Source organism: Triturus cristatus, chromosome 4_2, assembly GCF_964204655.1.
Source record: "Triturus cristatus chromosome 4_2, aTriCri1.1, whole genome shotgun sequence".
Taxonomy (NCBI): Eukaryota; Metazoa; Chordata; class Amphibia; order Caudata; family Salamandridae; genus Triturus; species Triturus cristatus.
Window position 1 is genome coordinate 622,209,695 of NC_140586.1, and position 24,133 is coordinate 622,233,827.

The 24,133-nt window shown below is 43.2% G+C and overlaps 1 protein-coding gene across 1 annotated transcript in view; it reads right to left on the reverse strand.

The window, feature by feature from the left end:
* LRRC7 (leucine rich repeat containing 7) overlaps positions 1-24,133 on the reverse strand; it is a 1,991,887-nt gene that overhangs the window by 630,027 nt on the left and 1,337,727 nt on the right. Inside the window, exon 13 of the mRNA XM_085602293.1 lies at positions 12,292-12,421. Coding sequence (XP_085458419.1) covers positions 12,292-12,421 — 130 coding nt within the window. The remainder of the gene's footprint in view (positions 1-12,291; positions 12,422-24,133) is intronic.

Genomic DNA, 24,133 nt, shown 5'->3' on the forward strand with positions numbered 1-24,133 from the left:
GAGGGGTGCAGCAAGAGGTAAGAGAGGTGCAGAAAGAGGCAAGAGAGGTGAAGAAAGAGGCAAGAGAAGTACAGAAAGATGCAAGAGAATTGCTGAAAGAAGCAACAGAGGTGTAGAAAGAAGTAAGAGAGTGCAAAGAGGGAAGAAGGGTGCAGAAAGATGCAAGAGGGGTGCAGAGAGAAGTAAGAGCGGTATAGAAAAAGGCAAAAGAAGTACAGAAATAAGCAACAGGGGTGCAGAAAGAGGCAAGAGAAGTGCAGAAAGAGGCAAGAAATGTGCAGAAACAGGCAGGAGAGGTTTAGAAAGAGGGAAAAGGGGTGCAGAAAGAGGCAAGAAATGTATAGGAAGAGGGAAGAGGGGTACAGAAAGAGGCAAGAGGGGTGCAGAAAGAGGCAAGAGGGGTGCAGCAAGAGGTAAGAGAGGTGCAGAAAGAGGCAAGAGAGGTGAAGAAAGAGGCAAGAGAAGTACAGAAAGATGCAAGAGAATTGCTGAAAGAAGCAACAGAGGTGTAGAAAGAAGTAAGAGAGTGCAGAAAGAGGCAAGTGAGGTGCAGAAAGGTGCAAGGGAGGTGTGAAAGAGGCAAGAGAACTGCAGAAAGAGGCAAGAGAGGTGCACAAAGAGGCAAGTGAGGTACAGAATAAAGAAGCAAGTGAGGTGCAGAAAGAAGCAAGAGAGGTGCAGAAAGAAGGGAGGTACAGAAAGCCTAAGAGATGCATAGAAAAAGGCAATAGAAGTGCAGAAAAAGAAAGAAAGGTGCACAAGGAAGGAAGAGAAATGCAGAAAGAGGCAAGAAAGGCGCAGATAGAAGCAAGAATTGTTTGCGCACCATTAGTACCAATTGAACGCCCACATTTAGCAATAAGTAACAGGTGACCATTCCAGGTTTGCAAAGGGCCATCCACAACACTGTAATACTTGATGCTGCATGTTTGGTAACGTTTGAGCCGTTTGAGCTAGAAATACATTTTTTTTTCAAATCTGCAGATTATGCAGTGGATGGTGGATTATGTGGCAAATGTATAAAATATGGAAACATCGGTGCAGCCAAACAGTCGCATGATTCCAGTGGCCCTGCTCATACATCTGACTAAGTCCAGAATTGCTCCTTCTTCTTTTTTTTATCTCATCGGGTTTATATTTGAGCTTTTATGGAATGCATAACACATAATTCCACTCTACATAATTCCCGTACACTAAATACCACATACTGTCTATCCACATAATTTCACTGCACAACATACCACATAATTCCATTACACACAAAGTACATCCACTCCACTCCATAAAACATTGGTAAGAAAAATTTACATTTACAACGCCAATAGCTCTATTCTCACAAATGCGAGACCTATTGCATTGCAATTGCTTCTTTAACTAGTAGTCTGTTTCCAGAGTGGTGGAGAAAGGGGGCTGGGACTCCGACCAGTGCTCAGGATTTCTGCTGCGTAGGACACACAGGAGGTACCAGGATGCCTTCATGCCCCCCAAAGTCCCGCAGGAGTAAAGTGGACTTCATCCCCCAACCAGTAGTGTGCCAGGAGGTACGTTTGCAGAGTGGAGGACAAATGGGGCATTTCCTCCAAAAGATCTCTTAGCAATCCCACTGTGTGTGATTTACTGGAGGTAATAGATAGGTAGTTGGCCCCCAAGGAAATCCTGGGGGGCCAACATCCCTTCCTATGACCTCACTAAGTCCCACACAGCAGGATTGCTAAGTTCTGATAGCAGGCCATTGCCCCCTTTGCCCACCACTCTGCAAACGCGCTTCCTGGTGCACTCTGTGTTGGGGAATGAAGTTCCCTTGCCTCTTGAGGGTCCCTGGGGCCAACTAGACCTCCTGTTACCTCCAGTAAGCCCCACACAGTGTGATTGCTGAGAGGTGGTCACAGGCCGCGCACCCTTTCTCCACCACTCTGCAAACGCGCCTCCCGGTGCACTCTGGGTTGGGGGGTAAAGTCCGCTTGCCTCTTGAGGGTGCCTGGGGGCCAACTAGTCCTCCTGTTACCTCCAGTAAGCCCCACACACCTTGATTGCTGAGAGGTAGTCAGAGGCCATGCCCCCTTTTTACACCACTCTGCAATTGCACCTTCTGGCACAATTCTACTTGGGCAATGAAGTCCACTTTAGTCCTGAAGCCCTCAGGATGCAAGGGGACTTCACTGCCCCACCAGCAGTGCGCCAAGAGGAGCATTTGCAGACTGGTATGAAAAGGGGTGTGGTCTCCAACCACCTCTCAGCAATCCCACTGTGTGGGGCTTACAGGAGGTAAGAGGTGGGCTAGTTGGCCCCTAAGGACCCTCAGTAGGGAAGTGAACTTTATCCCCCAACCTACAATGTGCCAGGAGACGCATTTGCAGAGTAGTGATGAAAGGGGGTGGGGCTTCCGGCGAGTTACGGAGCTTCCTTTTTATTTATTTGTATTTTAGGAAGGGGGGCTGTGTTGTCCCCCTTCCCCGAACACTTTTGGGCCCTAGGACCACATCCCCAGGGCCAGACCCACTTTTCATTTTTTCTTTTTAAAGTACAAAAGGAGTTGGCATGGGCCCCCCTCCCCAGGCCAATTACGGGCCCAGGGACCCCATCCCCTGGGGCCCAACCAATTTATTTTTATTGTTTTAAGGGAGGGGGCCGTGCGACTCCCTCTCCCAGGTCATTTTTGGCCTCAGGGACCCCATCCCTGGGGCTTGGCCATTTAAAAACAAAATGCCCTGAATTTATTTTTGCCCCAGGAAGGTGGTGGTCCTCCACACTTCTGTATCCAAATTGAAGCCCCAGAGAGGTGGTGGTCCCCAGGGCTTGGGGAGGCATGCAAGGCCCCCACCCACAATAGAAGTAATGCCCCGGGTAGGGGGCAGTCCCTGGGGCTGTGGGAGGCACGTTCCCCCACATAATATTAACCATGCCCCAGGGGTGGAGATCCCTGGGGCTGTGGGGGCCCCCACATAATAATTGAGGATTGCCCCCGGGACCTGGCCCACCCAGGGGCTTAAAAGAAACAAAGCGTGGGAGTCCGCGCTTTGTTTTTTAAAAAAGATTTCTGCCGGATTCGCGGACCCTACGCGAATCCCACTGAAAAGAAATTTTAAAACCTTTTTGGGCCCTCGGAGCAGGCCTTTTCTTCATTTTGAACCTTTTTTCTTGTGACTCGGTTCAATGTATGTATATATATATATATATATATATATATATATATATATATATATATATACACACATACCCATATATGTTTATATACACACACAGTGGTTGGTAGTGACAAGAAAACACTGTAAAAACTGTTCTGACTGAATATTGCAGTTCAAAATCATTTAAAGAGACCAAATCTGGTATTTTTACATTTAGATTTAAGTTCTTTTTACCTAGAGGGTATACTTTGCACCTTACTAAGTAAAGGGTTCTGGTCCTAGTGTAGCCTGCATAATTGTGCCTCACAAAGACTCCTTCTACAACTTGAATTTGGTTGTTCTTTTAAACTTTCCATTTACAAAACATTGTAAATGGCAAAATGGCATGACCTCCTCTCTGCCCGAGCCACCATCCCCCATCCGCTGGTAGCATGAACTGAGCCTCAAAATGAACCCCTCCTACCTGCCTGAAGCATGTTTATTTAATTTTGGCCTGTGAAAATGAAAGTATCTTTAACATTTCGGAGCAGCAAAGCAGAACCACTTAAAGTTCTTCAAAAAACCGAGACATATTTCTAAAATTGTCGGGACACAGGGATAGACCTCTGAAAACCGTGAATGTCCGGGGCCCTGTGGAGCTCTGGCCCCCGGCACCACGCGGGCTCGAGGGGCCAATGTTACGCCATTGCTTCGAATAACTTTAGGATACAGGCTTGTAATGTGCACTTCATTAATTCACTTCACTTCAAGTGTGGCATTATGTAAAGAGCTGCTGCAGACAGGGGAGGAAACGTAAACACGTTATAAATCTCACATATACAAATTAGGGCTCAAAATAAAACAAATGTTTCCCAATCCGCTCTGGAAATGCTCATTTTGCATGTGTACAAGTTCACAAAAAGAATTTCTGCACGCACAAAACTTGAAGCTCATGGTAAATTGTGTTCTCTATATCCCTCTGATGTCATGTAAAATCTGTTCATGGGTGGGGGTGACAGACAGCGTGGCGGGGCAGAGTCCAGTCATCTCACAAAAGGGCAGCCCAAATCGCACTATTTTGTCACATAAGAGGGCAAAAGCACAGAATCACACTCATCCATAGAGTAATGTGATGAGAACTGCACCTATTGCACCTCCTGATTCCGTATGGCAGCCATGGCCTAATACAGAAAAGCGGCAGCAGAAGGTGCAGTGCATGCATATCTTTTCCTGCAATCCACCACTCACCATTGCATGGGTAGAGGTGTACCTCATTTGACTTCCAGCCGTAATTTAGGAGTAGAAATCTAATTCTTAGCTGTAATATGTAAAGGTCTTTTAATGCCAGCAATTGTCAATGTGCTCCCAAGGATGATCAAGGTACAAAGTCCCTCTCACCACACCAGTGTTACCAATGCCTTTGGAACCAGTGCATGTCAGAACAACAGGCATGCTGCTCTGGTATTGGGCTGAAACTATAAGTGCAGCATTTGCACTAAATGCATTGCCAGAACCCTGGCTGCAATTCCCCACTTTGAACCAGAAACTGCCACAAAAAATGCAGCAGCATTGATACATTCAGAGACGTTTTAATGCAGGGGCAAAGTGGGCTCTGGCCCAGGGCCCCAGCCTTTCAGGGGGCCCCCTGACAGTCAGCTCCATTTTCCAGAGTTTTTCCCTAATGACCTTGAATATTTCCTAAACAGTTTGTTTTAAATTCTGTTTTCCATTCATTTATTTCTTATGTACCTGATGTGTGAGTGTCTAGTACAGCCATTTTGCAGAGAAATTTTGTGTTTATGTTTCATGCAATATACATAAAAAACGTTTATTTTAGATCAAAACAAGGCCAACATATAAGAAATGGGAGGGCGTCACAGAGATTATTTGCAGGAATATTGGTGAGCTGCTGCTGTGTAACAATATTGAAAACACACATAACTATCCCTGAATATTAGATGTAAACACATTCAGGGCCTTATTTATGAGAAGTGATGCATCGCTGTGTGAAAACAGGGATGCGTCAATTCTTAGTGCGCCCTCGTTGCGACATGACGGATGTGTCATATTTACTGTATGACGCATCATGTCGCAAGGAGTTACAGATATGTCAGTATTTCTGACGAATCTGTATGCGCAAAAGTGATGCATTGCTGGGGTGTGTCTGAAAATAGACGCAACTCCAGCAATGTGTCCTTTCACATTGGGCAAGCCCCATGTGAAAGGGCCTGCATCAGTCTTATGCCTGCTGTGTGGCAGGTGTAAGATATTGACGCAATGGCGTCCTAGAAGTGGCGCACTGAGTTCTCATAGATTTCAATGCGCCACTTCTACGAGGCATTTTGCGGGGCAACACCCACCCTGCATACATTAGGCCTGGCGCAGGTTTAATGCGGTGCAGGGGTTTACAAAGTGAAGCATCTGCCTAGATGCGTCACTTTGTAAATAGTGCGCATCATGGCACATTTTTTACGCTGCCGGTGCAGCACAAAAAGTGACGCATTGGCGGCATATAAGTGAAGCAAGGTCTCATAAATAAGACCCTTAGAATTTGGACGAGTGTTCCTTTGCACTGTCAGGGGCCTAATGAAATAGTGTATTTAATAAAGCGCACAGCTACTCAGACTAGAGAGTCCTGGCGCGTGGGAGGAAAACATGCGTAAAAGACCCATCAGTTATCAAAAAACCAGGTTTTTAAGTTCTTTCATGAAAGAGAGTAGGTCTGTGGTTAGTCTCAGAGACTCAGGAAGGCTATTCCACAATTTTGGGCCTAGAAAGCCGTGGGATCTGCCTCCAATGCGGGCACTGCATATTTTAGGCATGATGGCCAGGTTGGCATTGGAAGAATTTAGGGGTCTAGCTGTTGTGTAGCGATTAACGCGCTTATTTATGTAGCCGGCTCCTAAGCCATGGAAAGCTATAAAGAAGATGGTCATCGCTTTGAAGCCGATCCGTTCTTTTATGCGGAGAGACTTAAGAATAGGGGTCATACTAGATCTGGGTTTAGGTCTCAGGATGGCTCTGGCCGCCGCGTATTGTACCACTTGTAGGCGCTGGATAAGGGATTTGGGAAGACAGAGGTACAAGCTGTTGACATAGTCAAGCTTTGATGTCACCAGAGTTTGCACCACGATCTTTCTGCTCTCAAGCGGTAACAGTGGCAGGAGTTTTGAATAGCATCCAGAGTATGCCAAAGCAAGTGCCATTTAGATTTTGAATTTGAAAGCACATGGAGAGTGTCTTGTCTATGACAATTTCTACATTTTTGACTTTCTCCTTTTCAGCGGGCGGGGGCGGCAGATCTTTTGGCCACCAAGCGCTCCAGTCAGGCGTTTATGGATTACCAAAGAAAACAACTTCAGTTTTGTCAGGATTGCACTTCAGCTTATTGATTTTAAGCCTGTTAAAAACCTTTGTGAGGCAAGACCTAATCATTGCCCCGTCAAAGTCGGTTCCTTTTTCACACGTAAAAATCAGCTGAGTGTCATCAGCATAGGAAACAATTTTGGCGCCCTCTTCCTCTACCAGAAATGCAAGGGGGATAGATATATATTAAAAAGGGTAGGACTGAGAATGGAGCCCTGAGGGACACCTACATTCATGGCCGGAACTGGGGATGAGAAAAGGGGGAGCCAGATGTCTTGAGATCTATTTGCCAAGAAGGATGACATCCATGTTAAGGTGGTCCCCCCCCAGACTGATGTTAGCAAGTCTCTCCAGGAGCCTCTCATGTGGGACCATATCGAAGGCCGCCGACGTATCGAGCAGTATCAGAACAGTCTTGCCTCCTTGGTCCAGCTTACCCTTGAGAAATTCAGTCACTTCCAGCAGAGCGGACTCCATACTGTAGTTAGCCCTAAAACCGGATTGGGACTCATGAAGGAGCTTCCCATCTTCAATGTGTTTTTGGAGGGCCTTGTTTACATGCTTCTCTAGTACTCTGGAGAGGGTCGGAAGAAGGGAGATTGGCCTGTAGTTGGCAGGGTCCGTCGGTTTGGCGTTAGCCTTTTTTATCAGTTGAAGAATCTTAGCATTCTTCCATAATTTCTGCATGTTGCCCGAGGAGAGAGAAGCATTAAAGAGCTGGTTTACTGTGGGGTTTATGGTGGGAGCTAATAGGTTCAAGATATTCCCTGGAAATGGGTCAGTAGGAGAGCCAGACTTAATGCTTTGGAGAGGGGTCAGTGACTCTTCAAGCTGAAACTCAGGGAAAGCTAGTAAAGATGGAGGATCCAAGAGGTGAAATTTGCTATTAGAACTAAGATAGAAGGTCAGTTCTTCCTCTGAGATGTTAGTGAAGGCTTGTTGGATCATGGAGATCTTTTTGTGGAAGAATTCAACTATTTACTTAGACCATTCTTCAGTGCATGGCCCTTCCTTTGTGCCGGCTCTCAGGGCAGTAAAGGATTTAACTATGCTAAAGATTTCCTTCCTCTTATTTTGGGCATTTTCTATCTTGGTTTGAAAGAGGTTTTTCTTGGCTGCCTTCACGAGAATGTAATGAGCATTTAAGGTGTCTTTATACACCTTCCTGTCCTCAGGTAGATAGGATTTACGCCATTCTCGTTCAATTGTTCCACAATTTCTGTTGCGAGATCTAAGGGAATCGTTAAACCATGGAGATGGTGGGGCTGACCTCTTTGAGGAGCAGCAAACAACCAGTACCACTGCATCAATGTTGGTTCGGAGCCATGAATCTATTGAGAGGGCGTCCGAGTCGGGGCAGCCAGACAGCTCTGGTGAGGAACGACCGAGGGCGTCTGCTAACATCGGGATGGATATTTTATGGAACGTCCTGTAATTAGAGACTCTCTGCCCTGTGTTAGCTCAAGGGGCTGTGGCAGAGTTGGGAATGACAAATTTTAATAGGAGGTGGTCAGACCAGGTAATGGGAAGAGGTAGGCTTACTGATATGTCAAAGTTGTGAACGATTTGGTCTAGGGTATGGCCCTTCTCATGGGTGGCCAAAGAAACAGATGGAAATATGTTGCAGGCCTGCAGCGCCTCCAACAAGGAAATTGTTTGAGGGTCTCTTCCATTGTCCATATGTATATTGAAATATCCCACAATGAGGCAGTTGTTGTATTTTAAGGCCAGGGAGGCGGTGGCTGTATTAAGCGTAGTAATAAAATTTCCAATAGCACTGGGAGGTCTGTAAATCAGAAATCCAGCTATGCTATGGTGGGGGGATAAGGTACAGCAGAAGCCTAAGCAGTCTTGTTTTTTATTGTAAATTATGGCAACACCTCCCTCCTTCCCATTCAATCGGTCCCTCCTAAGAATGTTATAACCCGTAGGGATGGCAGTGAGAAATAAAAGATCAGACTGTTAGTCTAAAAGTAGGCCATAAATTTATGGTTCATGCTTTTGTATAGAGCAACAATTTAAAAGGGTGGCCTTTAAGTCCTCTGTTTTCGTATTGTTTTTACACTTATTGTTGCGTGGGAGGATATTGGATGCGAGTTTCCTGGGCTGAGAGTTTAGTTGCACTTATTGCATCGAAAGTCTACCTCCAACCACGGATCAGCGGCTCTACAGTGACATAATGCTAGCCGCCTAAGGCTAAGCAGTTTTTCCCTATTGCAATATAGTGGAAGAAACTCACCGGAGGGGAACTGGGCAGCATGGCCGGCGCCGAACGCCTCTGGGCGCGGACAGGCTTACCTTTGGCGCCAGCAGCGCGCCAGCTGTGCACGTCCACTTAGCGCGTCCGTTTGCATCGGGAATATATAGGCTAATGCCTATGATGCAAACTGGATCGCCAACGCAGCTGAGGAAGCGGAAACTGCATAGGCATAAGTGAGGAGCCCGATAGTAGCCCCAGCCCTCCACAATCGGCGTATAAGCCGCGGCGGACCAGGACTGGAGGAAAAGCGAGATGCGAATCGAAGCAGCTAAGGAGGTGTAGGCAAGCAGAATCAAGTAAAGTGCAAGTGCGCATAGGTAGGAGAAATTGTTAAAAAGCACAGAGTAATTCAGCCAGACATATAAAATTTAAAAAGTAATAAAAACCTAGTAGCAGGGCAGGAAACACCAAATCCTACAGCTATCAGCTGCGCACATTCATTTGCATCGGGAATATATAGGCTGATGCCTATGATGCAAACTGGATCGCTAGCACAGCTGAGGAAGTGGAAACTGCGTGGGCGGAAGTGAGTAGCCCGATAGTAGCCCCAGCCCTCCACACAATCGGCATATCAGCAGCAGCGGACCAGGACTGGAGGAAAACCGAAATGCGAATCGGAGCAGCTAAGGAGGTGTTGGCAAGCAGAATCAAGTAAAGTGCAAGGGCGCATAGGTAGGAGAAATTGTTAAAAAGCACAGAGTAATTCAGCCACACATATACAATTTAAAAATTATTAAAAATGTAGTAGCAGGGCAGGAAACCCTGAATCCTACACCTGTAAGCTGCACATATCCATTTACATCGGGAATATATAGGCTAATGCCTATGATGCAAACTGAATCGCTAGCACAGCTGAGGAAGCGGAAACTGCGTGGGAAACAGGGGCTCAAATTAGATCATAAGTTCAAAGGTGTCCTGAACAGGGGCCCCCAAAATATGTTTGGCCCAGGGCCCCCCAAATCCTTAAGATGCCCCTGGATACATTTTCTGGATTCCTTTCCAGAACATTGTCCGGAAATTGATTTTCTGGACCCTCTGGCACTTAAGACCAAGTCAATATGCCAACCAGAGGCAAAACCACCCCACAAAAGCAACTGAGGATTACTAACGAGAGGTGCATTCTAGGTAACAATCAGTCCTGTCAGACATTACAGGGATGATAAGTGGAATCCCAAACCCTCTTTCATCATGAACAGGCGCTCTCAAGAATACCAGGAACCTTGGGGGAGTGGTTTTGGCGCAGAACCAATATTGTGGTGCTGTGCTGAGCGCTGGGGGACCTGAGGAGCCTTTCATCAGCCGGAAACATCTCCAGCACTCGCTGAGAGGAGAAACAGTAAGTCATGGCGAGTCGCTGGAGACCTTTGTAATCCAGCAGCTCTGTCTTATCTCTCTGCAGTCCCCTCAGGGGATTTCTCCTCAAAAGTAAGGTTGCTCCCACAATTTTGAGCAGCAAACGTGTTCCTCACCTCAACGTAGCAGCAAGTAACCATCACACTAATATGTTTCCCAGCCATTCTGCCTTATTTTAGCATGTTTCTTCAATGGAGCCTAGTGTTTTACCCTGCAAATGGTCTTTGGCTTGACTTTCAAAGTGGACGCTCTGCAGTTTTTTCTTCATGTCCAAGGGACCTCATCACCTCAAAATATTCTCTCGCTCTGTTTTGCAGTAAATGACTACCAATATAATTGGCTCTCACATTATAGATTACTCCAAATCCTTTTTTCCCTCTATGGCTGAGTTACTTGGGGGCAGAATTGATGATTCTGTTTAATATCATCAGAGGATCTCATATTATGGAGATTTTCTATATATTTACCTGTGCATAAGTTATAGAGCCTGTGGTTTGCTGCCTTTCATTTGCGTGACTAGCTTCCTTGTTGCACATGGGGCATTACAGTTTTCCATTTGCTATTGAACCCTCTACAGTGTTTTATATAGTTTCTTCCCTCACACGCTTACTGAAATTTGCAATCGTCTATATTGCCCCCTATTTTTCCAGTATTGTTTTGGTCTTTTTCTCTTACATGGGGAAAATAAGAAATCTCAAACTTGCTGGTACCTACAACAAAAATACATTATTAGATTCAGAGACAAATTGCAAAGACATGAATGACACAGCTTCCCACAAGTCTGAATCTCATCCAGGTGCCATTCCAAAAGCACCGTTATTAGGTAAAACACCTGTAGGATCCAATAAAAGGCCAACAAAGATCCCCCATCTCCAGTGAAAACCATGCAAGCCTCTATGGATGCGATTCTTGAAGAGAACCGCACACTGAAACCCTTCATGGAAGAAACTAATAAGATATTATAACACCTGGATGACAAATGGTCTTCTTTGGAATTGCAAATTCTTATTGCAGAACAAAAAACATAAACATTTCATTTTGCATGCTCACGTATTTCTTATCTGGAGTCATAAATAGCTCTTCTCAAAACGCAAACTGAGGGTCTCGAGAATCGGAATCATAGGAATAATATCCACATATATACGGACTTCCTGAAAACACTGTCTACTTTCAAACATTCCTGCCAAAACTTCTTGATATGTCAACTACTGCCCCACTTAACATACAGAGGGCTCACAGACTTGGTCCCAGAGTCTCAACAGAACCACAAGGAGTCATCTCATTCTTCTTGCAATACACTGATTTGTTACAAGTCATGTCAGCTTTCAAACCCCCCAAAATATTATTGGGCTGGTCACAGACTGTTTTTCTCTCAGGATGTCGCTAAAGTCACTGCAGATTATCAGAAAGATTTCTCGACATTCATCCTCAACTAAGAGCAATTAATGCTAGATTTCGTTATTTAAAATAGGTTTGCCTATTTATAGTAACATACAAGGAAAAGACAACCACATAGTCCTAACATCAGTTGGATAACATAAAATGTTAGGCCTCTGGTAATGTGATGAGTCACCTAAAACTTCACTTGGAAAGACTGGCTCAAATATAAATAGGTTTCAGGTAAAAGTAGCTCCTTTTTACCATAAGATCCTCTGTGTTAGGCTTGCCAAAATACAAACAAATCTATGTTTTTTCTACCAGGAGCAACGCGTGCATTCAACATAATCTAGGCCTCTATGTAAAAAATTACCATTGTGTTTTACAGAAATATGCCACTTATGATAGAGTAATTAATTAACTAAGACATATACATCATGTATCTGCTCCTGTGGGACTAACAGCTACCATTTACTATCAAACCCAATGGGACTCATTTTATGAAACTCAGAAGGATGAAAGAGTGAGTGAACATGCAAGGTTTGGAACCTGTGCATGCAGTATACAGACAGATCTCTATAGTGGATGTATTCATCCACTGAGGAAGCTTAATGGCTGGTGGATTATGTCACCATATGAGGATGTTTTAATTTTGTTCCTATATTGACCACCTTTCTCTATCACACATCTTTCTTTTCTACTGAAAACCTTTATTCTTTTGAGAATTTTGGTGACAGAAACAGTCACATCCATACTCAAAGCCGACTCTTTGCATGCAGTAAATAAGATAACAAATAGCAATCTGCCTGCGGATAGGAAAATTGCACTTACTTCTCTGGGCAACTCTATCAGGAAATTCTCATCTACAGCAAATGTTCGAAGGCTATGCAGGTATCCAATGGTGGCGGGTAGGGACTCCAGTTCATTGCAGCTACAATCAAATTCTTCTAATAAGGATAAGCTGTAATTTGAAGTAAAGCATAAAATTAAGAGAATAAAAAACAAGAAATGAATGCAGGTTCAAATAGTTGAAATCTGATGGTTAAATGGCATTACATCAAGCTCTTAGGAATACAAGTCAATTTAAAACAAACTCAGTAATAATACAGAAGAAAAATGTAATCCCATTGCATGATGTAAAAAATGTGGTTATTAGTTGTGTAGGATGGGAGGGCTGAGTAAGTAATAGGTCCACAATTTCCCATCACTGGGAACCCAGCACACCATTGTAGCATTTGACTCTCTCAGGGTAGCGAAGCAGAGCAGTCCAAGGCCTACTCGAGGGAGGTGATATGGACTAGTGATCGTCATTTGCTGGCAACCAATAAAAATACTCAAAAAATGATTGTTCGTCAGTGCTTTTTCTTTAAAAAAGGAAAAGTCTATTTTTACCCACACATGAATTTGCACATAAATTTACAAATATAAATATCAGGCACATAGAAATCCTTTTGTGATATTCCAAAATCATATTTGACTTTGGGGCCTGGTAGGAGGATTCCTTGTCCCCAAATAGGGCAAATTCCTTGGTTTTCAGAACCAGTTTGTGGCGAAAACACAATGGATGCCACCAGATGAGACTCTTGGAGGTTGTACCTGGTGACCTGCATGTAAGAAGCAGTTCTCAAAATGTGTTCTGGAAATAAAGTAAAGCATGCCCTTAACAGAAATCCATCTGATGATGGAAACTCTATTCCAAGCTAAGTGATTGGATTTGCAAATTGTAAAGATGCTATGACTCCGATCAGCAGTTGGTTCCTGCCTAACTGCCAGGATATGGCTAACAACCTCAACACCCGGTGGGGTTGAGGTCGTTTGCGAATGGTATCTTGGAGTCTAACTTACTATGACTCTGCAAACTGGGCAAAGTACACCTATTCTGCCCATGACTATCAAGGTAGCAAGGGAGAGGAGCCTAAGGTTAAGTTAGTGTCAGTGAGAAGAGTTCAGAATCCGAATCGAATATCTGAAAAATAAGACCATGTTTGTATTCATTCTATTTAGGATTTAGATATGGTGTACGTGTCATCTCATGACAGGAGGCATACTTTATAAATTATACACTAGAGAAAGTAGCAGTATTTTGTTTATGGCACCAAGCTATCTCAATCTGAAATCTGTTCCTGGAATGGATTAGTGGTACAGACATTTTCAGCGTAGTTATGCTTACAAAGTGAAAAGCAAATAACACCTGTACCAAAACAACACCGAGGGGTGGGAATTTCACAGGAAGGTGAAATACATTTCCAAACTTCCATTCTTCAAGGTATTACAGAATGCATGCCCTTGTCTGTACTCCAATTTTACTGTTGTGGGAGCATGGCTGGTGGAGAAGGAGAATGTGGTCATCCCTCCTGCCATGCTCTCATAAATGTATATACCCATGTTACAGTAGGCAATGATGGCCTCTGTCCAGACTCCTTGGCTTCCAACATGTGAAGACCTCCAGCCTCAATTAAAGATCATGATGTTATGGTTCTCCATTACCAATGTCTACCGATTTTGTATGGGGGTTATGGAAACAACATGACTACTGATGTTTCTCTTGTGCATGGTAGCACTGATACAGTGTGAATCTTATTCAATATTCTCTTTTTCTATTAGAGGCTAAGCTACTGAGGACCTTTGTGACCCGTTTGTGCAGTTGTACCTGGTTTTAGATGGATGCACTGTTAAAAGTTGCTGGGTGAAGTAGAGATTCTATGGGCCCTGGGCAGTCAGAGATTACTGGGCTACCATTGAATTCGCCAGAGCCATTTACCACTGGTGTCCAGGGGCTTATTCCTTCTATTGGACATAAAACTGATCACTACGTATGACTCATTCGCACTTCACACTCAGCTTAGCGGGGTTGAGCAGTCCAAGGCTTACTCAGGGAGGTAGTATGGGTAGAATTCCTGGATTCCTCGAGTCACAAAAAATTCTATAAATCACACAAAATGCAATACTATGCAGAAAACATTTAAGACGCATCAAATTGCTTAGGGAGTTTTCATTGCTCTGAAAAGAAACAGGCATTTGAACAAGGAAGCAACCCTTGAATTCTTCTTTTTCCTATTCTATCCTATCCACATTCTTGTGAAAATCTGTTAGATGATATCATTCAGAACAACCAAGGAATAAAAATGATTCAAACAGATCAATTAATTTTTGACTTTGTCCGAGAACACTCTTGAAATGAGTGTAATCTGATTTCTTTCATGTCATATAGTCTATGTAGTTAGCTTGAAATGCGTATTCTACATCAGGTTATCTATCGAGCCTTTGTCCATTCATAAAATATCTATTCAAACTGTTGCAAGAAAGTAGCCTAATTATTCAGAGTTGAACTGCCACTAGTAGGGAATGACATACCCTATGATGAGAAAACACCAATCAGACTACCAACTAAGCAATGAATCAACAAAATAGTTCCAACGAAAGGCTTCCCTTTCAACTTGATGCCTCATGAAACAACCAATGGTTGTTATAAACAAAATCGTGTGGCTAGGATTTGTCTTAGAATAGCACTGTAATCATGCAAGAGCTCAATCAAGGCACTAGGTTGTTTGTTGTCACCTAATACAACCCTTGTAGTTTGGCTACTCATTCCAGATAGTGCACTGGGCTAAGGCACATAGTATGAAAAAGATACAATACCACAATGGAAGGCACTGGCAGTGACTTAAGAGAAGACAGTGCTAGCAAAATGGTACAGAGACATCTGGGTGCCAAACTATAGCATAAAACCAATATTTGCAGTACTCGCTTGCTCACCCTATTTGGAAAAAACTGATTAATTTCTTAAGGCATAATAATATTGGACTACAGTAACTGAGCAAAGGCTTTAACTTGGCCATGAAGAAACTAACAATTCTGGAATAAATGGGCTACAGCGAAAGAAGAGCTTACTGGAAAGGACTGATTCACTGGTTCCTTCTATATTTTTGTGTGCTTCTACAGATGAACTTAGACTGCTTGGAAGTTTCTGAAGAAAAGAGGTCTTGGAGACGCTGTTGTAGTGACTCAGGGCATATGATTCTAATCCCACTCCAGATTATCCTTAGATGTTTTGAAGTCCATAGCTAGTGTGACAAAAGTTACACACTGATAGTGTTGAGTTCATAATTTTGTCATTAGACTTGCCTGTCCTCATCATGTAAATTGGCACCTGCTCTGCCAGTTAAGAAGCAAAGAAAGTCAAGTGCTGGAGTACTCAAGAAGATATTTCCTGCGGAAGATCTCATGTTATGGCTCACCTGTCTTCTGTACATCCAAATAATTATTTCACTATAAGCAGTAGATTGTGATTACACTATAGATCATGACATTAGTATGGATCAGTAATTACTCCAGGAAGGATTTATCCCTTGTCTGACATTAGGAAGAAGGTCCTAGGAACATATATACAGCAGCGTTCTAAAAGTGGTCTTATTGTACCACCTCACTCTCCTGTATATGGCTCTTTTTTTTACCCAAATATTCGCTTGAATTGATCATAGTTGACTGAATTGATTGATTGTCAAGAATGAATATACATTGTCTCACAATCAAGTCACCTTGTAATCTGTTACAGAGTGAAACATTTTTAGCATTGAGGATCTTTTTTAGGATTACCAGTTGATGCAAATTGAGCTGATGAATGGAAAACATACTTTAGAACATGTTTTGGCCTTAATATGATTGCCTATGTTTTTGAAGCAATGCTACCCCATATAAATACTGATACCACTGGATATGTTTTAACCATTTGCAGTATTACCATGCCAATCTGCATTCCACATCTCCAAATGGTGGCTAACGTGAGAATGGCATATTTTCCTATTGCGAGTAGGAACACTAAACTTACCTGGTGAAATTTGTGCTGGAAAAAATTCCAATAATAAAACACAAGTTGTCATCACAATTGGGCGCAAGCTACCCATTTTGCTCAAATCAAGATTGCCAGACTGTTTGGTATAATGGCCTATTAATATTGGATGAAGTTGTTTGCAACATTTCAATAATTTTATTAATTCGATTTCATAGCTTAGAAATCCTCAGAAATGTTTTTGTTAATAAGCTTGAGTTGGGAGATCTTTTAAGAAGTTAAACCCAGCATTTGTGATTGTCCCTGTTCTTCCTCATCCAGGCTGTTGCTTCAGATTGAGCTGTCTTGTAAGAATGTGATGATGATAATTAGGAAGAACTTGTATTTTTTCACAATCATGCACTTCAGGACTGTGAAGAACAGTAAATGTATTACTTAGAGTAAAATCCTAATCCTTCAAAACTGCTTTCTCTGACTGTACTTGCAATTTGTTAATGTTTTTTTCTATTTGAACCTCATGTGAAATACAAATTCTGCAAGTTATGTCCCAACATCAGATTTATAATATCTCACTAGCCATATTGTATTCACAACCCATCCTTATTAATACAATAGTGATGCTTGACAGATAGTATTACATAATAAACCTTTGTGCAGCACACATAGAAGTTGCAACTTGTAATTTTTTTAATGATTGTTTATGTGTAGGAAGGAACACCTTCTTGCACATAAAGAGTCAATGGCACTTTGCTGTTTCTATGTGTGCTGCACAATGCAGCACACATAGAAACAGCAAAAAACGAGGAGAAAGAAAGCATTTCTCGTTGTTTCGCCAGGGTGAGACCAGGTTTTTCCTGGTCTTAATTTTGGCATTGCCCCATATTTACGCCACCCTCGTAAAGATAGGGCACAGTCAAAATCAATGGGTGTTGCAGTGGGACACCAACCAGAACTCCCATTGTCCGCCCCTTTCACGCTAAGTATAGCGTGAAAGGGGCCTCTATTTACAAGGCAGCGTTAAGCCACGTTAAGTGGCTTAACACTGACTTATAAATAAGGTGAAGCCCATATCGCCACAGGAACGTCATTAAAAGTGACGTTCCTATGGCGATAGGGGCTTGTAAATATGGCACTATGTTCTCTGCATCTATCTTACCTTAGGGTTCTTGTTTTGAGGCCAGGGTCTAATTTTGTTCATACAATGGAACTTCAGATAGGTGTCATTGGTGTCATTGCCCTTTGTTTGCTGGTCGCGGAGGAACTTTTTAACCATTTGTATTTGATTTTTTGCTCCTTTTCGTGGCCAGTAGTGCAGTCTAATCTTGCCACTTGTCCAGTATGTGTTCAGCAGACTTTTAAAGCACTTGGGTGTAGTGTGGAGACAATGGTAGATCATAATGAAAGATTTTAAATAATGTTCTCTCTCTGCCCTTTGCTGTGGCATTAGTTTTTATTAATGATATTGTCTTCTTTTATTGTTTACCTCTCAAATTATTTTCTCATTTTGCTCGTAGTATAATTCGATCTTGTTGCAAGATATTTGTTATGAACTGGAAATTGAATGTAATATGACATCTGGATATCATTCAAAGTCTAATGATCAGATCGATATTTTGTGAATGTCTCTCAGACAATTTGGAAGGTTCTGCTATTTGTGCGTGTGTTTGCTTATACTTTCATGTAATTGGACTCGGCTCTAACTTTACCAGCTTTCCATATACGTCCAACATAATATCCAAGGTGGATTCACACTTTCTTTATTAGAGAGAGTCTCTAATACTAACTGCTTTGAAATGAGGGCTTATGAGTAGTGGGTGATGGGCAGTTGTCTGCAGACATCTCAATTCTTTTCCTGTCAACAAGTTTAACACTGAAGTGCGGGACATGGCATTCTGCCTTCTGGAAAGACGGTCTTTGTCCAGCAATTTTCTGATTTGTATCCTATGGTGCATTGGGAATTTGCAATGCACCAAGAATGTCTTGACGACAGCTGCTGATCACCATTATATACCAGTTCCAGTTTAAACTTTCAGAGATAAGGAACGCACAACATCCTGGTTTTTGCTGTCTCACTTGTCATTCCCTAAATTGGGCCTTGTGTTAAGTGAGCATTTGTAGCAAAGGGGGTTGGCAATCTAAGCCCTCATTATGAGTGGTCTGACAAATGGTCCAGGTTTACCTCTGATATTAGTATTAGTAACTGTGAGGGAGGGCAACATCTGGGACATTATGAGGTGGACTCTGAGGGTCTATTTAGAAATAAGAAATTTCCCAGGAACTGGTAATTATGGGTCAGATTCCCCAGTAATTATTACATTTCCCCTGGATTTTCAGACAGGGTTTTTTTCAGACAAAATCTCAGTGTGAAAATAAACCCATCCCCAGGAACACTACATATTTCATAATTCCAAGTATGGGTAGTATGTGCTGCGTAATTCCAGTGGGCCCGGTAACAGTAGTTATCAGCCTCATCAGTTTCATGAGATTCATCGGAACACTCTAGATCTGTTTACTTTTAGACAGAGATTTTACCTGCTTTCAGCAGCACAAAATCTCTGGCTGAATATCTGGTCCAAAATAAAGAAAATCACTCCTCAAATTGCTGATTCCCCCAGTAATTCCCCGTATCTTATTGGACTCTCATGGTCCAACTTGCAGTAGTCCAGATTTCCTTGGCCATCGAAATCAACCTTGGCATTGACAACTCGGAGGTGAGGACATACTGGCCTCTTTCCAGGACCTAGGTTATAATTTGCACTTGTTGCTTAATTATATGACAGAGTTATGTACTGTAGGTTAAGAAGACCAATATTATATGCCTGATATACAAATAAAAATATACATTTATAAAACCCAAATATGAAGATGATACAAATTTAGATCAAATTATATTTTATTAAGAGATTGATGTACACCAAAGAGGTTTTATTCTCTGGTGGACTTCATTGTTGTTTTGATAATTTGATATTCCCGTTTTCATTAATGACTTGCATTGCCAGTTGATAACTTCACTTTCTTGAAATTCATATTTATCATTTTTATGAACATGTTGCAATTATGAAATGAGTTTACCTTGATATTACTGTTCAATTCGTATGTCATTCTAATCAGAAGATGAAAATGCAATAAGTGCATTAATTGCTTCGAAAGACTGGCTATTGGGCTACCTGTACTGTACATTACACTTTTAGTGAAATGCATTTGCACTAATGCTTGAAACGGTTTGGATATTGCCCTATGGAAGGTTTATCATATTGATTTGCTTTCTTTTTAACACAATGCACAAAAAATATCCTTTATGTGTTGTGATGCTATAATGATGATTTAAATTAATCATACTGGATCAAAACCATGAGCTAGTGTAGCAGTGCGCAATTACTTTTCTACAATCTCAATTTGCTTCTCGCATTCCTCATCCCATACAAATGTATTCCTGTTTTTCAACAATTGCCTCAATGTATGCGTTCTTTCTGCAAAATTCTTACACCTGGAGTAGTACTCTACAAGACCCAAAAATGAGCATAAATCATCCTTATTCGGTGGTGCAAACACTTTTTTATCGCTAACATTATCTCATTTTTGGGCGAAATACCTTTCCCGCTGATGACATGTCCTAAATATGTCACTTGCTCTTTTGCAAATTTACATTTTGCATATTCTGCTGTTAAACCTATGCTTCTCAAATTTTACATTACACACAACCGTGTGTAACTGACTCAGCAGATGGCAGTCCAAAAGGTATTCTGATAAATTGGAAACTTCTAGGAGTAACAAATGCAGTGATCTACCTGCTTTTCTCATATAATGGTTCCTGGTGGTTTGCAGATGCGAGATCCACGGTTGAAGAACGCTTCATAATCTTTGTTTTGGACAACAATTCATAAATTTTAGGTAAATGGTGTTTTTCAGTTTGAATTTGCTTGTTAACCACCCCTAAGATCAATGCAAAGACGAATCTTGCCATTGGATTTTCAGGCAAACACCACCGGAGACATCCATTCCAAGGATTCTATGCGTTCAATGATGCCTGCTTCCTCCAATCTCAAAAGCTCCCTTTCCATTTCATCTCGAACCACTAAAGGCACTGGTCTCACCCTATAACTCATAGGTACCGCATATTCTTTAAGAACGATCTGATGCTTGAACACTTTAAATGTACCAACCTTCCCAGAAAACATCTCCGGAAAGTTTTGGCACACCCTTTTACAAACACTGTCACTGCCCCCCAAAAGCAAATCCTGCTCCATGCTGTTGGGGTTCCAAATTATGTCCAAACTCCTCTAGTCCCTCTACTCCAATATGCATAGACCATATTCTGCAGCATACAGCTTATCCTTTGCTGAACGCGCCTTAAATTTGAGTGATACATCTTTAATCCCACCATAGGTATGGCTTCACCTGTGAAAACTCTCTGGCTAAATATCAGAATCTTTTGAATCTTTTCAATATATCTCTCAAACATACTTTTCCACATGGCCTGGGTAATGATTGTGAAAGGCAATCCCGAATCTACTACCAAAATTACTGGAATGCCTGCCACTTCCAACTCACACTTAGGTGTGTTTCTGGAATCTGCGTCCACATCCAAAATTATATCATTAACAGTTAGAATACAATCATCCCCACCAGATTGATCCTCATCAGACGTTAACTCCTTCTTCAAATCTGACACACACTGGACTTTTCTCCTCCTATCTCTACATTTACATGTTCTCTTATAATGCCCTAAAATACCACAAGAAGAGCATTTTCGGTCTCTAGTCCTGCATTTCTTGCTATTATCTAAATGCTCCCGACTGCCACATCTGTAAATTGTCAATGCTCCTAGAGTTCCCTCCTTACTGGTGTTCCTTGTATAAGAATTTATTACTTTGGAGTCCTTCCTCCCCTTTCCTTTCTCACCCTTGCACGCCTTGCTGCTTTTGTTTCTGCCCGTTTGGAATCGCCTGCTGCCAGCCTACTTCGTGCGGAACCCGCTCCGCGGGTCCCGCTGCGTGAGGAGTGTTGACCGCAGCGCCTTGAAGGGGACACCGAGGGAAGTACTTGCACGGGGCTGCGAGCGAGTGCGTGAGCTCCTTGGGACTGCATTTCCCAGGAGCACCCGCCAGCCCTGATCAGCTACACCTGGGCCGCTCTCCCCGACCCCTCCTACCCTTCCACCGAGCCCTTATCATCTGCTCTCGCTGAGACGGCGAGTGGGACGCCTTGCTGCTTTTGTTTCTGCCCGTTTGGAATCGCCTGCTGCCAGCCTACTTCGTGCGGAACCCGCTCCGCGGGTCCCGCTGCGTGAGGAGTGTTGACCGCAGCGCCTTGAAGGGGACACCGAGGGAAGTACTTGCACGGGGCTGCGAGCGAGTGCGTGAGCTCCTTGGGACTGCATTTCCCAGGAGCACCCGCCAGCCCTGATCAGCTACACCTGGGCCGCTCTCCCCGACCCCTCCTACCCCTTCCACCTATTGTGTTCATACTCCTTATTAAGCCACAAGTACTCCCGCAGCGCGGGAGAGCGCGCGGGAGAAGCCCGGGACAAGGGCGGGACCGTCTGTGGCCGTCCGGGGCCGAAGGAGGCCGGGCTGGGCCACCCCCCTTACCAGTGACATATAGTATCACCTCCAGTAAGTGGCTTAGAAAAGTTGGATTTGATTAGTGTTTAACATGGCAACGTCTACATCAACAAACTCTGTAAATAGCCATCAAATAACTCCTCCTGTAGAGTCTGGTCCACTGGCAATTGGCCCCTTAGATAAATTTTTCTTTAATCGTTCACTGGTAATAGACAAAGAGTTGACCTTGGCAGAGAAGCGCGCAGAGCGTAGGCTGTCAATCGAAATACTTAAGAATTCAACGGATAAGTTTTCAAATCTAGCTTACCCCACCCTGGTAACTCCTCTGTCATCAGTGAACCTGCCAGTTGTAAACGACCATTTTGAGGTCCAGGCCCAAAAACCAAACAAGGATGTTGTGATAGAACTAAATAATCCTTGTGGCGGCAAAATCCTACCAGCACCGCTCACTGATTCTGGCGCCCAGGTTACATTGGCCCAACCCAAAATCGGGTCCAAACGGAAACGACCAGCATCTGTAAGAAAATGTAAAAGGGTGGTCAAACCCCCTCAAAAATTCAGGAAGTTACATAAACTCGTGAACACAGGAGAGGTAGCTACTAACGAAACTCAAAGCACAGAAAGTGTTACACCTACTAATCTTGTCTCCTTGAACAGCCAGGACGGAGATGACAATCCTTGTACCGACTCCACTGTACCATGTAAAGATAAGGAGCAATCACTTGTAATTGTTCTCCCTGAACTGGAAAAATTGTTTAGATCACTACTCACCCCCATTGAGGATAGAATTGCAAAGCTTGTAGATAGGCTAAACCATTTTGAACAGACTACCTTAGACAATTTTTATTCCACAAAATCACTGATTAAAGCGAATAGGGTGGAAGTAAGCACAAACTCTCAGGTCCTAAACAACCCTGTTATTCAGGATAAGGGAAGAAATCCCCGAAATAGCTCTCCTTTACCTCCCAAACTGAGCAAACCTACAGTTAAAGCCATTACAAAATCCTCAGACAGAACAGAGAGAGCAAACGTTGGCCCTGATTTACCTCAGTCGACCATAATACACCCTACACAGCCCACAATCCCCCCGACACAAAATCCACCAATCGCAACGAGTGCTGAGGCTACAGTGCGTCACCAAGCGGGAATAGTACCAACAAACGCAAACGTAACTAATAGCACGCAGAAAGCTCAGAATATTCCGGTGGGAGGGAATAGGGCTAACACAGGTTTGTTGGTAGGTAAAACTTCAGTACCGTCCCAAATAAATAACAAACAACAGGCGCTGAAGCCTGTCCCCCAATATGTCCCCCAAGTTCCCAAATCTATCCCACCGCCCGTGGCAAAACAACCCTACAGAAAACCACCAATTAATCTCACCCCAGACTCCTTTCCCTATGTAGCAGTTCTTATAAACGTCCCACCATTACCCCCAGGACAGAGAGAAACTTTCCAGATGCTCAAAAACAAGATCATGCACTGGCTAAAGGAAAACCGTCCTCTGCCTGGTGACATCGACGGGCTAATCATAGGGGTAAGGAGAATAGATTGGATGGGATATACATCGAAAACCTTGGGTGGGGACTGCATAGTGGTCAATTTCCAAGACCCAAGGGTGGCGGGATGGATAACAAGGCAGGGATGGGGAACAAATAAGGGAGGTATCGGAATTGTAGACCTTACCTTTTTTTACCCCCGACCGACTAGTGTAACGACTAGTTTACTCAATGAACCCCTTATTCCCCCTACTGTATCATGGCCAGTCAATCCCTTACCACCTCCTCCTGTAGGTCATAATCATACCACTTACACATATTACAACCCTCATGTAGGATGGCAGGAGCCGGGATGGGGATATTGACAAACCAGTACTGACAGTTTAGGAGGGAACACTAACGAGCCAGAAGGGCAATGTGATGTTCATGGTAATACAACTGTTACAAACTTATTGGTCAATTACATCGAGACGGGGGGTTTGGTCGAAGAAGGTGGTTTTAGACTGGGAACCCTAAATACAAATGCCAAGATAACATACCCAGCCAATACGACAGTGGATCCGACAGATGACCAAGAAAGGCAGACTAATTCTACTGAAAGCCCTATGTTAGCCCAAGTATTTCCATTGACTAACACCCGAGATGGGCTAGATGCTAGCATTGGTACGCTTTTATCTTGGAATGTCGCTGGGCTGGCAAGTAAATTGGATTCCCAATCCTGGGTGGATTTTATAAGTGGGTATGACATCTGTTGCTTCCAAGAAACCTGGGCTTGTGATCCCCTTTTCTGTCTTGGTTATTTGAACTATTGTATACCAGCGTCA